The 19,119-nt window shown below is 37.0% G+C and overlaps 1 protein-coding gene across 2 annotated transcripts in view; it reads right to left on the minus strand.

Moving 5' to 3' along the window:
* negr1 (neuronal growth regulator 1) overlaps positions 1–19,119 on the minus strand; it is a 102,901-nt gene that overhangs the window by 40,965 nt on the left and 42,817 nt on the right. For both annotated transcript variants that reach the window (XR_013786948.1, XM_079460932.1), the window contains exons 4-6: positions 18,018–18,149; positions 4,329–4,449; positions 154–302 (exon numbers count right to left, since the gene is read on the minus strand). Coding sequence is in view for 1 of the 2 variants with exons in the window: in XM_079460932.1 (XP_079317058.1) it covers positions 154–302; positions 4,329–4,449; positions 18,018–18,149 (402 nt within the window). In the remaining variant the exon portion in view is untranslated. The remainder of the gene's footprint in view (positions 1–153; positions 303–4,328; positions 4,450–18,017; positions 18,150–19,119) is intronic.

The raw sequence follows: 19,119 nt of genomic DNA on the forward strand, positions 1-19,119 counted from the left end.
GCATCTTTTCTCGCTTCCGCTGCATCACATGCATTAAAAATGCTGGGGTTTCCTTCAAATGGTTTCCTTTCCTTCCAACGGCGATAGCATATGTTGAAAACAATTCCCAACACAACAAGAGTTAGTCAGGGGACAATAATGCTTGTTACTTACGAATTAGAGGCACGCTGGCGTTGGCTGTTCCCAACCTGTTGACAGCCACACAGGTGTAGTTGCCATAGCGATCCTGTGTCATATTTTTCACTGTGAGAATTGATCTGGAGCTGAGGTTCTTGATGTCTATACCTTGGCCCATGTTAATCCTGAAAACAAGAGTGTTATTTTAATGAATGTCTAGTTAAGGACACCATATTGTTGTGCTATGTTAACATGCAGTGTATTTTTTTGTTATAGATGCTTTTGCTCATAGTCATGAATTGCCATGAAATACTTTATGGCATATACAGTATTAAACATACTTTTTTCACACCACGCTAACTAGGTATATGTAAAATACAAGAAAACTATGTCATTGTTGGTTTTACACAAATATGCTGTTTACTTATGTACATAATTCCATTAGTGAATTAGGTGTGTAAACGGCGAACGCATGCGTGGTCTTGACATTGAAAACAGCAAAATGATATTGTAATCTAAGAATTTTAATTCATGCACTGTACTGAGCCCAAACTGCTGTCGTGGGATTTACCAAGTGTGCTTAACAAACATTCAAATCTATGTATTAGCACAACAGGGGTGTAGGGATGTAACTACATAAAAAATCTCACTGTGCTATAATAATACCTCGGTATAAGGTCCACGGGGTACAATATTTATCGCAATATTCAAAATGACAAACAATGACTTGGAAACGTGCCATAAGCATCCTCTTTTCTTCATCCTCTATTCATAACTGTTGCTTAGAGGTATAAACAATATTTGTATTTGATATTTCGGATAAAATTGTTAGTAGTTCACAGAATGACATTTTACCAAACCACATACCTATAATTAGTAAATTCAGAAAAACAGTCTCTGAAATCGTCTCTTAATATTTTTCCGCATGTGTATATTTCATCTTTAGGTTGTAGCATCAGCTAATGGTGAGTATATTGTAGTAAAAAAATTACTTTTTTTTATAGAACATTTTAAATACTTATGATGTAGGTTTCTGACAGCTAAAATAATGAGTACATGAAAGGTCTGATGTGTAATTGTTAGGATGATCTATTGACAAAAATACAATACACTGTAATATACATAACATGAATATCGTCAGAGGTGCCTATTACAATTGCCATTAAACACTGTTAAGATCTTTCACACTTATTTGTATTCAATCAGGCATTTTATATAGATATAGTTCCTAAAGGTGCAGCTACATTTTGCACACATTCCATACACCAAAGATTTCGGTGAAATATGTAGTAGACTGTAACTTGTAAAAAACAGCCCCTAGTGTTGCATCTTAAAGAAATTAGAAATATGCACAAGGTCTTAGGTTCAGCTACATGAGCTCAGAAGAGCACTGACTCTGGGTCAACTATGTTCCTCTCACAGGTAGATGTGCTGACCTTCAGCCTCCCAACTTTCTAAAAGGTTGTTTGCCCTCCTGCTGACACTTACTTACATATGAGAAAAAAAAAACTTTCTTAAAAAGAAAAATGCCACCGTTACCACTCAGTATCTCAGTTATAGGCCATTATCCACAAAAAACCATTATAAAACCTATTCAGATCTTTTGCCACGATGATACATCATTCCGTTCAATCTTTGCTATTCGATTCTGCAATTAGATAGGGCATCTTGAAAATAGCAGTGTTTTAGAGCGCTGCGACTTCACTTGTGCACTCACGTTTACAAAAACGAAAATCATTTTGGAACCGAACTACTTAGCTACCATTACTTTTGACAAAAGATATTTCTTATATATCTCAGATGAGCTCATAAAAAAATATTCTTATCATATTATTCAAGACTATCTCATGGAGATCGAAAACAAAAATAATCTAGGGCTGTGCGTCATTCCTCTCGGCTTCTGTTTATTATTCTGGTTTTCCTTTATTACTCGTTTCCTCGATCTCCACTGCCATTAGTTTTGCACAGACACGGCACTTTTCAGCAAAATACAGTAAAAACAGTTTATCAACAATGTTGAATGTAAAGGCAGATTAAGCAGACTACAGACCCAATGCCAATAAGCCTCCTTTGCAATTTGAATAAATTGAGAGAAGCCTATAATTACAATTAGCACAGTGTGAACTGCTGATTCAGATCGTACTCGGCAAGAGTGGGTAAATGACGGGTAATGGGGTAATTTGGTATTTAAATTCAAGAACCACCACTTGAGTCAACACTGATTGGTGCAGAGACTTAGAATGCTCTTTACTGGTGATGAGGTTATACAAACATACAATTAAAATGCAGGGTTAAGATGATCTAATGGATCTCCTTAACACCGGTTTGTACCTATTTCCACTTTAAAGTGACTGTATAAATATTGTGTGTTCAGACATGGACTATTATTACCTATGAATGTCTCTTTTTCATTCATTTAGTAAATGTTTTTAAAGCGGAGGTAACATACAATTTCATGCATTCTGACTTCTTTACACTGTTAAAAAACGAGTTGAACGTATGACGTAGTATTTCTGGGCTCGATTCACTCCGTCCGGGTTCGTAAAGGTTTCGGAAAGTTTTTTTCGAATATGGATTCCCATTTCTTAACTCGGCTGACAGAAGTTAGCTGAGTGTGTTTGCTCACAGCATTTCGGTGATGAATGTTATGTAAACTGTGGATGTGATGCTGGATTTGAAGATCGTTTGAAACTGATAGATGGTGCGGTCTCAGCGCTAAAAGATGCCGGACATGAAACAAACAAATTCACATGTCTGTGTTTTGTTGGCAATTGGCGTGTGCGTGCATAATGTAAACAACACAAACTTATAGTGATTCAATGCGATGATGTATTGTGAGCTCGTGCTGTAGTTCCGCCCCCCTGCACGCCTCCAGGCGTACGTCTTTTTCCAGAAATAATCGTACAGCTGTCTCTGTCTTTTGTAAATTTGATCAAACTGAATTCTCTTCTAAGACTGCGTGTGTTACCTCATCTTTAAAGAGCAGCAATGCATAATTAACAGTTTAATTAATGTGTAGTTTAAAACAATATGTATGAGGTTTGTTGCTGTAGGCATTAGATCTCAGCTCTCTATTGTTATTGCTCAGCCATTTTATTTTTTGGATCATATTTTCTCATTTGTTCAGCTTGAACTGCTCAACAGATCTTCATTCAGAATGTGTTTTGTTGATAATTCAGCCTTAGGTGTGGTATCCATTGTGATTGTATTTAACATATATTAAGATTTAATACTATACTTTTGCCACCTTTCCAACACTGCTATTTATATCCTTGCTTTAATAACACATCAATTTATCACAATGTGAATAAAAAAAGTTAATGAAATACTATTATTATCAAGAATGTTAAAAATGTGACACTAAAAAGGTGTCTTTTGCAATAATAGCCATCTCACTGTATTTGGACACAATGTGTATTGGTTTGAAATATGTTTTCTTGAAACATTTAATAGCATTGATAAAATATTCTGTACGGAAGGTTTGAAATACTTAACATATTGTCGCAAGTGTAATGCTTGCGGAATATTAAATCACTGGTTGATTGACCAATCAGAATTGAGTATTCCATAAGAGACCTGTGTTTTCGTTCGGTGAGCGATCCCCTTTAGAAGTTACAATATTTTTGTCAGAATTGTACAACTTTAATTAAAGGTCTAAAAAAAGGCTGGTGATTTGCTGTGGAAGAAGTCACTATCTTTGGAAATGAAGACTCTTTAATAAGACATTTTGACATTTTTGATAAGCTACAGATCCATAGCTTCACTAATACTACCCAAAGCTGTAATGCAGCTTTAGATTAACTTTCAACAATTAAACCTTCGAATCAACTTGCATAATAATTCAGAAACTGGCATTTCTGACTGGCCAGTTTCGTTTTTGAAAAAAAAGAAGCAGGCTTCTCCCTTTTTGTTGTTGTTATTCCATAGCCTAGGGCTGTCACAGATACAGGCTTGATTTCTCAGGACAGCCATTTCAGTGATATCTGTCAAGTAGGAGGGAAACTGAACGCATGTTATTCTAAAAAAACACAAATTTCACCTTAAAGAAACAAGGATTTGTTAAAAAGGATTTATTTGGAAAATAACTGAATTTTAATGTTCAGTACGTTGAGCATTTTAAATCACCAAAAATGCATAATGTATGATAAATAATCCCTGTACAGTAAACAAATGAAATAAAGACTTTTGGCATCGATCACTCTTGCCTGTACCTTTTCTCTCCCTTGTACCACTCGAAGACTGGAGAGGGGACAGCTGCTGCCTCACATCTCAGCAGGGCCATCTGACCGGGTCGGACCCCGTGACTCTTCATCTCGTGGATTGCTGGAGGAACTGCAAAAATTTAAGAAAAACGTGACCGATGGGAAGCACGTAAGAGGAAACTCAAACTTATTTTTTGAGCCTGCGCAGAAACTTGTAAATTTCTGTTTTCATTTTGCATTGCTTGAAAGAGATAAAAAACGAATTAGCAAGTAGAGTGGTCAACACGTGTCAATCTTACTGTATGGTTGCAATGCTAAGAAATTCCATTCAGCCCATGGGTTGGAGAAATGAACTGCTCAGTGATAAATTGTTTAATGGATGTTCAAAGGCTGTGGAGCTCAAGCAGGTTTTCTGAATATGTGCATGTAAATTGACGAGTCTTTCATGTTCACAAATGCATTGAAAATCTCTCTGCCGCCAATGAGTACGCTTTAAATACAAGCCATTTGTAGTTTGCAGAAAATCCAAAGCATAAATACACAAGAACACAGAAAAAAAACACTGAATAAACCAACACAATATTTAAAGTGATAGTTCACCCAAAAATGAAAATTCAGTCTTCATTTACTCACCCAAACCTGTATGACCTTTTCTTCCATAGAACACAAATGATGATAGCTTGACGAATGTCGTTAACTGGCACCCATTCACTTGAACTGGGTTTGTGTCCCTACAATAGATGTGAATGGGTGCCGACACTGTTTGGTTACCAACTTTATTCAAAAATATCTTCTTTTGTGTTCGACGAAAGTTCAAAAGTAAGTAAGTACATTTTTTGGGTAAACTATCCCTTTAATTATAGACACAACTAAAAAAGTTTTAATACTTACAAACACAACTCAAAAAAAGCAAGCATATATACACACTATAAAAACAGAAAATAACTCCTCTCAAGCAGGTGATCCACTTATGTCTTTCTAGCTAGCGTTAAATTACTTGCAATGTCTGAATTTGAGTGGAGGACATTTATATTCCAGACAACTCGGTCTTTGAAAATCACCTGCAAGTTATTGAGGTCTGTGTTCAGACAATTTTTTCCTGATTGAATTTCTGACATTCTCTTCCATAACCTCACAGTTGAAGGTATGAAGTTCCTAAGGCCTTCACTTGTAATATGTTTCACGTTATCCAAAGGCTTAAAAGAAATTTCCACTATTGCGGTGAGAACAGTAACATTTCCTGATTCCTGAAAACGATGTTCACAGAGTCTATATGCCCAATGCATAACAAATAGATATAAAACATGAACAAAAAGCATGAGACATAAGCATAATCTCTTCATTTCATTCCTACTGCTGTCTTATCTCTAGGAGATATTGAAAAGATCTAATTTGTGATTTTTCTCTTCTATGAAATGCATTAGCAGCAATTAAATGAGGCTAAAACATTATTCTTTGAAAATGAGAAAAAAAACGTGCAAGATTTATAAAGTATTTAGCAATCAATCACTATAATCACCGTGTTAAGATGTTTTGTTCTGTGATGCTGTGTTGTTCATCATTTCTTCACCGCACAATCTCTTGGGAAGGTATGAAAATAGCAGTGTGACACATCAACACAGCTTGAATGCAGAGTTTTGGCATATGTTGGAAGACTATCTGCCTTCGCTGAAAAGAAGTCTGTCGTCCAAAAAGTAGCAACGGATGACTCTAATGCTTTGCCTGGATCCTGCATTTACAGTACAGACATCAGCCCATGCAAATATGCCTAGGGAACATTACATAAGCTGAGCTTCAGTGACGCGCAAAAGCATAAGATTTAAGGATAAAATTGGAGATTAAAGGAACACGTTGCTGGAGACAACGTCGAGGACACACGGATGCCGAGCCCATAATGTATGTATAAAGAGAGGACAGGGCAGAGAATTTAAAGGACGTCTCAAACATATCACAAAATGTACCCTACAGTATCCGGGGCAAGATGACAACAATAAGTGATTCAATTAAACATTAACACGGAATTCCCATGCGACGGTTTGCATTAAAATAGTTCAATATGTTCTTCACCATTTCCAATCATATTATATAACATGACTTCAGGCGTCAAAAGCAATTTACAATACATGGAAATGCATATTTAGAAGCGTCAGTCTGTGCAGCGTGCGATTCAAATCAGGTGTTGGGTGATATGAAAGTGTCAAGATTTGTGATGTTGCTAAAGTTCGGTCTTTAATGGAAAACGGAATGTCTGGCCCCATTCGCTTCACACATTTTGCCATACTGCTTGACATTTGGGCTGTGAGGTAGTCAAAATATTTAATATCTTCTCTGGCCTTTTAATCAGTGTTAGCTTAAATGGATTTGGATGCTATAATATGCCATTCGGAGGCAGACGCAAAACATTCTCCGCATATAGAGCCAAAGCGAGCAAATTCAAGTTTGTGTTTTTTTTTACAAGTCTGCGCCTGTTTAATATCTCAAGAACACCTCCATGTTGGAAGTTATACAAGTGGATTTCACATTAACTCGGTTTTGCGCGGAAAAACCGAGATTTGCGACAAACTGAAATCTGTTGTGGGTGAGATACGCTGCGTGCGTCTCCGTGTCATTCATCACTGAGATTTGCGCTCTATTGTAAGCTATTGGCAGGCGTTGGCAGCCTGCCTAATAGCACAAGAGAAGCTGGCTCTGATATATATCCACACAGCTAACTTCTGGTATCTAACAAACCACTGCATCTGTCCTCACTGAGGGATGATCCAGTTCATTATAAAACTGCATTAGCAGAAAGCATCCAGGGAGGAAAACAAAGCATTAGCCACAACTGCAACCACAATTCTTCACATTAATTAAGTACATATACTGCAGCGATAGCGGAGCCGGGGGGATAAGTTGTTTCATCCAACATCAAAATATTTTAAAGCAGGAGAAAAGTGAACGCATCAGCGAATCGTTTCGGCACCATATGAACGCAACACTTACAAAATGACTGAAATGTCACCTGACTGATAAACCTCTATTGAACGCCGTGTTAAAAAATTCTAAAACAAAAATTCCTCTTAACATTTCAAACCTGTATGACTTCTGCAAAACACAAAAGATGATATTCAGAAGAATGTTGGTAACCATAAACCGTTGGCCCCCAATTTACTTTTATTGTATGTACACAAAACCAATGCAAGTCAATGGTGACCAACAGTTTTCGTTTACCAACATTCCTCAAATTAACTTCCTGATGAAAGAAAAGTCATAGATGTTTGAAATGAATAGAGGAGGATTAAATGACATGATGATGTTTTTGGGTAATAAACTTTAATAATAAATCGACACTACTCAATAACAGTCAATAAAAAAACGGTATTCAATTTTAGTGCTCCAATGAAAAGAGAGCGCAAGATATTCAGAGCGTATTATGTGATCATGACAATTAATTAGACCCATATTCATTGCTACTAAGATTCAATTACATTGGTCTTTTAAGGAGTTTCCATTCTAGACATGATATGCCAGGATTGGCTCATGCAAAATAGAAAAGTGGAAACCACGAAGCCCTACAATCCTTGTAATTTACAGGCTTCATAACAAAAGAGTGTAACTGTAAATCATTGGTGAGCTTCTAAGCTCTCACCAGATGGGAGGGTCTGAAAATAGCAATGTTGGCATGAAAAATAGATGCTCTGGGGCTTGCTGTTTGACAAATTTGCCAGTTGCGGTTTGATCACGAACGCAAATTAAAATGACAAGGCAGAGTTTGTTTCAGAATACCTGTGAAGGCCGTACCTCATAAATCGGTGAACACATGCAAACACGGTTCTCCTCCTGGTCTTGATCATTGTTTTATACACAGATTTGACACGATATTCGAAATAGATCGCTGTTAAATGCGATGGCATAACTTAAAGGAATAGTTCCCCAAAAATTAAAATTCTATCAATATTTACTCACCCTTTTGACATTCTCATCAAACCTGTTTGGCTTTCATTCTTCTGCAGAACACAAGGAAGATATTTTGAAAAATGTTGGTAACAGAAAATCGTTGGTCCCCGGTGACTTGCATTGGTTTTGCATCCATACAGCAGAAGTCAACGAGGACCAACGGACGATTCTGTTACCAACATTCTTCGAAATATATTGTTTTGTGTTCTGCTGAAGAAAGAAAGTCGTACAGGTTTAAAATGACAAAAGGGTGAGTAAATGATGACAGAAGTGTTATTTTTGGGTTCCCTTTATTCTGTCAAGGATACAAGGAACGGGTATGATCTTGCCAATGTTCAAAACGGAATATACATACTGCATACTATTTTAAACCGTGCATAATTGATCCAAGTAGCAGTATGCTTCATTCGTGTGTTGCTTGTTAATGAAAAAAAAGAAAATTCTGTCATGAAATACTCGCCCTCTAGTTGTTCCAAACATGTATAAATGTATTTGTTCGATCAAGCCATACTTGATGTGGTTTATAAAAATTCTAGTTGAGTTAATGTTGGATGTATGTATGTCTTTAACAGGCTATGGCGGAGGATTCAATGAGAGGGAAGACTTGGAATACAAAGAGTGAGAGGAATCTGAAGTCAGAGGCAATTGGGCTAAATCAAAAATGTGCATGTATACTAATCCTGTTTATTATTTCTTCAAATCAGCATGGCCGTCAATTGACTCATTGAGTTCACCGATCTTAGTGTTGTGTGAGTCCCTTGTGGAAATACAAAACTGGAACATGTCAAAACTAATTGATTTGTCACATATTACAAAGAGCTTTTGAATGAAGGGATGATTTATATTGGCTTGCACCTTCATCCCTCCAAACAAGTATAACATGTTATTTTAATTAAAAGATCAATTAATAATCCACCTCTTCAGCCAGAGTCTAAAATGAGTTCTCTCCACAATTAAGAAATGGACTCATCAGTCCATGACTTATCAGCTTACAAACAGAGCGACCGCTCCAATTGCTGTCTCTACCTCATTGTCCAATTCTGTTCGCCAGCTCTGGGTTTAGCAGCCAAGATTTATTAATTCATTAAGTTTTCCATTTAAAATTCAAGAATAACATCATGTTCTTTCTCGAACACATCCAATCCTTATAAATAACACTCATGCTCATAGGCTTTGTGTGTCCCACAGAGAATACGCACTGTGGGGGGAAAGTATTCCGTTGAATGAAACCATTAACCACGGTGTCACAAATCTATGTAAATAGACAAATTGGCTTTTAGCAAGTCAAACTGAAGAATAGGGGCCATACTGTAAAGCGCAATGAAGACGGACAGTCAATACAATCGGCTTACTTGTCCATAAGATCTTATAATGTCACCGAGGCACAATTCACAGAGACGTTTATGAAAACGTATAACAGTCTTTTGTTAGCATTTGCGTCAGAGTTAAAAAGTACGCCGTTTTAGGAAATAAACAGTCTTGTTCGGAAACATACATTTACATCATAGAAAATGAGGAACAAAGCAGTGTGTGTGCGCGGAGCATACGAGACCTAAAAAAAAAACTTGAACCCCTTGACTATTACTTTGTGGTTATTGAGAATTATGTCACACATAATGTCTTTAATTGATTTCAAAAGCCTACTGTGAACACAGCCATGGACAAGATTGACTGTTTTTGGCTGGGCTCCTACAAGGTTTCAGCTGTATTACAATTACACTAAATGCCATCCAAAGACCTCCCCCACATCCTTCTTGTCCAATTTTGCAGACATAAGCGCTCTTTCATTTCATGACAACATCCAGGAATTTTCTCAAATCTACATTGCTGTCTTCCCTGACTGGGAAAACGGCCACGATTTCAAAGTCACTTCGTGAACTTCGTCCAGCAACGGTGCATTTTTTCCTCCGGTAAATCTCAATGAAATCGACCCTTGTTAAGCATATGCCTGGTTGGCTGCGGTGAAGCCCGCTGTACAACCCCTGAGCTTTTGTTTCCGAGCTTCAAATCTATCTGTCTATGCCGGGAGTAAAATGTCAAGCCAATAAAAGACGTGTGTATAATCATAAACAAATAAAGTCACCTCAATGACCAATAATAAGCCCTGTAAATGGGAAGAGTGGTTATGATGTGTAAAGCGAATGGGGAAATTGTATTATGTTGTCAGCAAATTCAAATAGAACTGACATTTTATAAACTGTATGTGAAGCAGGTTTAAATAAAAACCGGGAGGCTTGTAATCGCCGACAGACACATTTCATTGGTGTTTTGACACTCCATTTGTAAATGAAACAATGACTTATCGATATAAATGCCAACTGTCAGCTTTAATTTGAGGCTATATATATATATCTCTAAACCCTGAAGCTTGTAGAAATTACAGCACTTATTAAACATAAGCTGTCCATTTAGAAGACAAAAAGTAACTGAGCAAATCGATAAACTTAATGAGGTCATCTTTTTCCAAACTAAGTCGCAAATCCTCTGCATTCAATGCAAACTGCCTGAAATCTGTAGCCTATGGATACCTGGTGATGTCACAGCCAGATTTTGTTTGTTTTGGGCAGGTAAAAACGGCACAATCAATTGTCTTCGGCAGGCGAAAAGCATGCATCAATTATATCGACCGAGTAAGTGACTTACTCGATAGGATTCAGGTCGGGTCACCGACTCGGTCGGTAAACAGCATTCTGCTGTTTGGCCCCGAAAGCTTCTCTGTTGCATTAGCAGCCTTCATCTTCATTTCAATTCACATAACATTCAGAAGTCACATTGCTAACGTCAAGAGATCTTAAATTAGCAACCCATGCCTTGGGACGTAACACATATATGCATTGGATCACAAACACTTTTCACAGACACTTTTCTTTTCCGTTTCAAACTGGTTAAACATACCCTCTTTGTCTCTGATCAGTTTGTCCTGATGCCTAATGACAACGCGGTTAATAGAAACTGACAATTCTTTGGTTCTCGTGTTGAGAAACCTCAGCAGTAGACTTGAAATGCAAACGGTCTTTCTGATGAAGAACTCGAATGCACACGTTTGCCAGAAAACACCTGAAAAGCCAATTTAAAATGGAACCAGAGCATGAAAAAGGGCTGTAATTGCATAATAGTTCAGTTTGTGTGAATAGCCTCAAATTAAAGCTGAAGTTTAAGCTGCACTGTAACCCCTCAGTCAATGACTATGTTTACACAGACAGCAATATTGGACTGCCTGCCCTATTAGGACAAAAACCTGAAGAGGAAACGGCCACGTAAACAGCTTTTTGAATAATTACAATAATATGAGCCATGGAAAATTACTGTTTAGTCTCACTGCAAAAAACAATCTGTATATAGACCTTAATTTTACCCTGATAGCGCATATAAGTACATTAACTTGCCAGGCTCGAGATAACGAAGCCATAAAGGATGAATATACATTAGAAATTGCTGTCATGCTTCTACAAACCTTAAATAAACATTTTACATACAGTGCAAAACCAAACCCCTCTCAGACTGTAAATTCCTTTAGAAAACACCCGGGGGGTTTCAAGGAAGCTAAGGAAGGTGTCTTTATCATAATTTGCAAAACAAAGTGGTTGTTCCCGGACATATTAGCTCGAAATATGTCTTGACAATCTGGCATATGACATAAAGGCATCGCAATGTTGCTCGAAAGCCCCACCAGTATTGTTGTGCATAAACATTCTAACATCTGCAGAGCGACATGACATCACCTCATCCGTCATATTTGTTTATTTATTTCCTCGTCTTTAGTGGCAGCACTTGAATGGCGCTTATATGAAAGTGGAACTTAAAATTAAACATCTGGTGCGAATTCCAGCAGGAAAATAAAGCAAAACCGGGCACACAGTCACATCACAAAAGACAAATAGTGTTTCATTTACTCTCAAATCAGAACAGTCACAGTCAATTTGAAATGCAAATGCTGTTGTAGAACATATGATAACAAGTCATGGCAAGATCCTAGAGTTGTATGCGGAAGGTTGTCTTAGTTGATATGTGTGAAATAAACCGTTGAGATTGGGTAATGTTTGCAAGTGGCCGGATATAAAGGAATAGTTTACTCAAAATCAAAGCTCATGCTCATAAATCCAGCATGTATCTTGTCATTTTTACGTGGATATACGGTATTTGCTGTTAAAAAGGTACACCAATTACATTTATATACAGTAGTATATTGCTGCTGTCCGTCCGAAACCTTGTATCTCCATATTTCATATGGAAAATTCGATTTCGACGGCTAGCTGTGGATTATCCCGCTTATACCATGGTCATTTGCCAAGTTAAAGCTTGTATTGATGTTTACAGTGTAATTTTAGATCAAACAGGTGAATTGACGTGCGTTAAAGGGTTTTAATGCACACCCTCCAGCCAATCAGAACAATCTAGTATTCAAACAGACCATGGTATAAGTAAGGGATAATCCACAGCTAGCCGTGCGTTAAAGGTTTTTAATGCAGGACGTGGAGGCCAAGAACCGCCCGACGTGAACGGGAGGGTGGTTGCCTCCGCAAACTGACTGCTACCCGTGCGTTAAAGGGTTTTAATGCACACCTTCCAGCCAATCAGAATTGAGTATTCAAACAGACTATGGTATAAATAATACTATAGACCACTTCGATAGACGTAAACAAAGTTGGTCCAGAAGCACTTCATGTTTCAGTTTTTTACCACTGTACAAACAAACAGAACAAACAGAACGTTATTAACAAAAACAAAATGTTAAACAAATATCTTTGATTTAATTATATATGTAGGATTAAAAAAATTTGAAAAATGGAACCATAAGTCCTTCTGAACCAGTGTTAACATTTTGCAATGATGTCTATACTAATAATATAATATAATAAGTGGTCTTATACTAATAGTATAGAATTATAACGTGTATTTATATATTTCTAAGGACCATAGCTATAATCTAACTGCTTGATTTCAACTCTACATACAAATTTTGTCATCAATTACTCCAATACGAATGGCATTAGGACGAGTATGAATGAAGACTAATTAACTATTTCTTGCAAAACACAACAACAGCACAACTAGAAATATAATATTTCTGAATGAATAGACCTGCCATTTGAAGGCTACGAATTGGAGGTCATTTAAAGAATATTTCAACACAATTGCAGTTAGCCGAAAGATCTACATGACCTTCGCAGAATGCTGACAGTAGATTATCTGAAGACTCACAAGGGAACAAGCATCAACAAAAGCAGTAAAATGATTCAAAGTCACCGGTCACACATAGGTCTTCTTGGCTCTTTAGTATTGTAAACATACCCAGGTCTCATTTGATTTAAACACAAAGATGTTATTCATCACTTTCTTATATCTAACTGCATGCAGCAGCAAAACGTATCGCTGTAACATTCAGCTGAATGAAGTCCGGGTATCTTTAACAAAGTTAAGACTAACAAATACATGCATTAAATGCATTAAAATGCATTCGTTTTCACCTAATGAATTGGCTTATTTCAATTAGTGGTCATAATCTGCAATTAACCTGAAGGTCAGTTCAGCACTTACCTAAAAGCTGTAATTATTTTCAAACCGGATTATTTTAGCGTGTATTTAATTACACTGATTACCCTTGAAATGCCAGAGCCAAGTCACACTATCTGCAGTCTAATAAAACTCGCAACACAAAGAAAGGTCTCACCACTGTCACATTATAAATAGTCCCACACACGAATATTTTATCTCAAATTAATGTTTTGTGCATAGCACAGTACCGCTTGAAACATATTGGCAAACGTGAAATTACACACTTTACGGAACCACGAGTTCTACCGTCCAACGTATTACAGTGATATCATGTAATACAGTATGGCGTATTATGCCATGAGGCGGATACTGTCAAAACAGTGGAACTCAATGCTCCACAGAGAAGATTTTTACTGAAGAGGGGCTGAATAAAATCCTATTAGCTCTGCACATTTCCCATCGAGGATTTCTTTGAGCAAGGGAACTGGCGCTGGCCTCTTCGCACTTTTATTTTGGGACGTGATGGTGAGAGAACACTTCTCTAATTCCAGCATTGGCACTTCAATTCTAGCTAATTTTTCAGAGCTGGAAGCCCATAGCTGTAGTGGGTGAAAGTGCTGTGATTGATATACAGGGGATATGGCACGGATGATCCCTTTTCTGCAGTAAGAATTTCACAGGCCGCAAGAGCTAGCTGTCACTGTAAATCATGCACTGCCACATATGTGCACCTCACAAGATGAAAAAAATGCGACATGATGTTTCTGCGACCACTATCATCGGTTTGGTTGGTGATATCGGGGCTGTGAAAAAAAATTGAAACAAAATAACCTTAAATTATTCAGAACTATAAAATAATATCACCATATATTTTTTCTGTTGCAAAATATGGAAATACACGTAAAGACGGACTTTTATTGCCACAAGCCTTGGAGAGATTTATTTTTATTTGTCAAGAAATCAGCACAAACTTATTTAAAAATCAGCATAAAGTAGTGACTAAAAACATTTTTTTTAGGTTATTTCAAATCAACATAAGGTCAAAATAGACAAACCCAATCTTTGAGTTAAATTAACTGAGAAAATGTTTCTATTTGATCAAATATTTGCTCAAATAACCTAGCATATTAGGTTAAAACAACCCAACATAAGTTAATTTCTTCCATTTTTGACCCATCATTTAACCCATTTGACCCATAATTTAACCAAAATAATCCAAAAGTGATTTCCAGCTATGCAAAACTGCTCCTTATTCAAAATAAAAACATGCCGTGTAGTTGTGATTGAAGAATAAAGTGTAGCTCAGCTTGAGAAGAACTCAAAGGGATAGTTTACCCAAAGATCATAATTCTGTCATGATTTACTCACCATCAGGTTGTTTCTGACCTGTATACATTTCTTTGTTCTGTGGAACGAGAAAGATATTTGGAAGAGTGTTAGCAATTTTTAGTTCTGGGACATTTTTCACTACCATAACTCATTTTGTGTTCAAAGGAATTTCAAACAGTAGAGCGAACATGTAACCTTTAAATTTTTCCTATTAGTCAATGATGAAAATTGCTAACACTCTTCCAAATATATTCGTGTGTTCACCAGAACAAAGACATTTACTGTACATAGGAACAACTTGAGGGTGAGTGAATATGCATGAGTAAAAACATGTCATATTGAGGCAAGACCCATAAGAATGTTTGCTAAAGTCAAAAACAAAAAGTCAAAAAAAAATTATAACTGATAAAACTGTAGCCAGTGTTGACTTAATTTGTACTTTTTTGAGTGTTTTTCTATGCATTTTTATATATTAGAATAAAATTAATTCTACTATGCTGTAGTTTGTCATTGACAAATACTTCTGTCTAATAAATACCGTATAGGTTTTGCGTTTTGTCCATTTTGTACCATGCACCTCATAACCTGAGGGGAAAATGAAAACAAATATAGTGTTAATATGCCATCTGGACATCACTTTTGGCAACTACTGTATATGTTTCTTTTATTTTAACTTTAATGTATGTTTAACCTTCAAAGGCGGGTTTCCCGGACAGGAATTAGGTTAGTCTATGTTTTTGTTAAAAAAGGACATTTGGGTAGTTTTTACAAACATGCTTTACGAATAAACATTACTTGTGCGCATTTTGAGACAAAAAAAATTCCACTGATGTATTTTAAGATATGTTAGCGCAAGACCTTTCATTTGTTTTAGTCTAGGACTAATGAGAAATTTTTCTAAAATTACAGTTGGTCGGATTTTATTTAAGCCATAATAACTAAAAAAATACAGCTTGTTAAGATAACATCTCATTTTGGAACCAAACTCTTCATATTAAGTTATGGTCTTAGGTAAAGGTGGTTTTGTTAATAATGCCAATAAGTGATAATATAATAATCAATTTATTGTCAATAATATATTTATATTATTAATAATAATAATATATGTAAAAAATATATAAAATTAAAATGGTAGATAAAAGCATTTGAGTGCTTTATCTTCCACTGAACATTTTGCCATTTTAAAAACTAATGTTGTGGGACGGATTTGCACAATAGTGTAAAAACAGTGCCCGTGAAATGAATAAATTGCTCTTTGAACAGCAAACTCAGCGCTGGACTGTTCCTCTATCTTCCCAGCTTCAGTTCTCATTAGAGAGTGTCAATACAATCGACGGGGAGGAGATGTGATATGACTTATGACTTCATCCCTGTCATGGAACCAGCCCAACTGAAATCTTGACATTTCCAAGTGGTTATCTGCCCATTAGTCTGTGTTTTTGCGATAGTAAAGGGAGACGGCGTTTGATGGTCTGAACGCCACATTTATTCCAGCTTGCGAGTCGGGTATCTGATTTATGTGCTCCCGCTGTGGTGTGATTCAGCATATGGTATATACGCAGACAACGAGATTAATGATCCCGGTGACCGCAGATGAGACAAAACGACTTATAAGATAAAAGAAAAGGAAGAGAAATTGTCAAGTGTTCTTTCACTGTATTTGGTGGGGGGCAGATCCTTACCAAGAGCATGATGGGTAAAGTCAGTATAATTCATTAATGCTTGGAGTGCTCATTACTGTCTTTTCGCACTTTGAGAGAGTCATTACCTGCATAATAGAAGACTCCATATAGCACGAGACCATTCCTCAGTGAAAATGTATCATTCCATTCCAGAAAAAAAAGGGAATTCTCTCGTTAAAAATTAAGAAACTCCAGTACCATGAATCCTTTTCTCATTTTAACCCTGGCGCTGCCTTGGAGATACAAAAGAAAGACTGTGGCGAAGGCTGCTCCTGCGTCCTTGAGAAGCAGCGTCACATGTTAGTTCATGAGAACTTTATCAATTGATAATCGGCTCTTTGTACTGAAAGGCGGGACTCGCTACAGCGGCCATATTGAGCGTTGCATTTACACTCTACATTCCATTCTGAAGGGCTCATCCCTATGTCCTAAGCCATTCGAAGGGTTTACCCTCCAGTGTGAGAGCTTTGAAGGGTGTATGGGACCAAACAACTGTTTCTTGAATTGCCCTTCTGCGTCATCACCCTGTGCCCATAAGGAATGTGGGCAAAGAATCATATGGGCGCGAAGTCTCCATCAGTTGTACCCTTCCAAATCCTTCATTCTGAAGGGCCCTTCGAAGTGACTAGTTATGAGAATTACCCTTCAATATGGCAGCCATGATTGTTTTCGTTCCAATGTGCCCTTTAGGGGGGGATATATCCCTGTTTGCTTCCCCATTCGTTGTAATGGCAATGGCGATAATATCTTATTAATATTTATTATCTTTGGTATTTTGTGCACAGTTCACATACTATGAAATAAAGTGCAACCGAAATGTTGATTATTACACGATTAAACGCATCAGAACCCAAAATAATTTTAATAATGCCGTGTGTCGTTTCTCGTCGCGTCCGGTGTAGACAGTGTAAATAAACACTTCCTCCAATCTCATCGAACAATCCATGTTCCATGGCGTGCCGGTATTTAGTATAATAGCACTGTGACCATTCTGCATTTAATGTATTTCTATGCTTGGCATAATACCTAGTCAAGTCACTAACTTCTTGTTTATAGTACTGTTGTTTAAAAGCAATATCACACATACAGCCACATATTCAGACTGCGGACTACTTTGTACACCACTGTAGGTTTTGGAACAGAAATTGAATATCCAGTGAAGGAGAGAAAACAGACTTATTGAACATGTGCATGCCATGCCATTTCATCCAACTCTGAACAAATAGAAATAAACATGTAAGTATATGGTACTCACAGTTGACTGTGACTTTCACGGTCTTCGTGTCGGGAGAAGAAATGTCGTTTTCGGCACCGCACTCATAGTCTCCTGCTTGATCCCGAGTGATGTTTGTGATATTTAAATACTCTCCACTTTCATACTTCCTGGCTGTGAATGTGACAAAAAACATACAAATCTTAGATTTTTTCCCACAACCCTCTACTAATTGATGACAAAATGCTTCAAAGTATGAATGCTAATTGTGCCTCTTGAAAACAATTCTCAAAGACAAAAAAAAAGGTTATTAAGGCATGTAATTGCTTTGTTGACTAGACATCCAGTGGGAAGCATATCCCCTGTGAGCTTATTCAAACCGAGAGGAATATTATTGCTGTCAAATAGCGCGAGGAAATCGGGACGGTGCCGATATAACAAATATGACTTGAGGTACTTGAGTAATGAGAAGCAATATAACACAGCATGAAACTGCCACGCTTCCATTAGACAAAAAAACTTCCCCGGGTTTTCCAGACCAGGATTCATCCTTATTGTAATATTCTTCAGTGAAATCTATTTATATCACACTTTTTACAGGGAGGTAAATCTGTCTCATGGCGCAGAGAGGTAAATCCTGCACTGACATACGAATAAGGAGCCTCTGACTCAGCAGAAACCCCACAGAATGCAAAAAGTCAAGAGTGCAAGGAAAAAGAGAATGGAGAGGTTCTGGGAGGCCAAAAGACTGGTTGTGCAGGGAAGAACAATAACATTTATTTCTGCTGACCCAGAAATCAGATTTTCAGACATTCTCTTCGGCACAGACAAAAGTATACTGTAATAAATAGCTATTTTTGCCAAAACTTCAAACTCAATTTAACACAATGCTCCTTTATAGTATATATTAATCATTATTTGTAATCATTTTTAAGCTACTCAAACTAATACTCCCATCAGTGAATCAGAGTCCCTGTTGTGGTTTGACCCAATGCTTTAATAGGATAATTCTGTCACGATTTGCTCACTCTCGTGTTGTTCCATGTCTGTATACATTTTTTGAATTAATTTATAATAATTTGAATAAATTAATTGAACGTAGAGAAAGATATTTGGACTACTACCAAACATTTCTTGGACCCCA

Source organism: Barbatula barbatula (genome assembly GCF_947034865.1).
Source record: "Barbatula barbatula genome assembly, chromosome: 7".
NCBI classification, from domain to species: domain Eukaryota; kingdom Metazoa; phylum Chordata; class Actinopteri; order Cypriniformes; family Nemacheilidae; genus Barbatula; species Barbatula barbatula.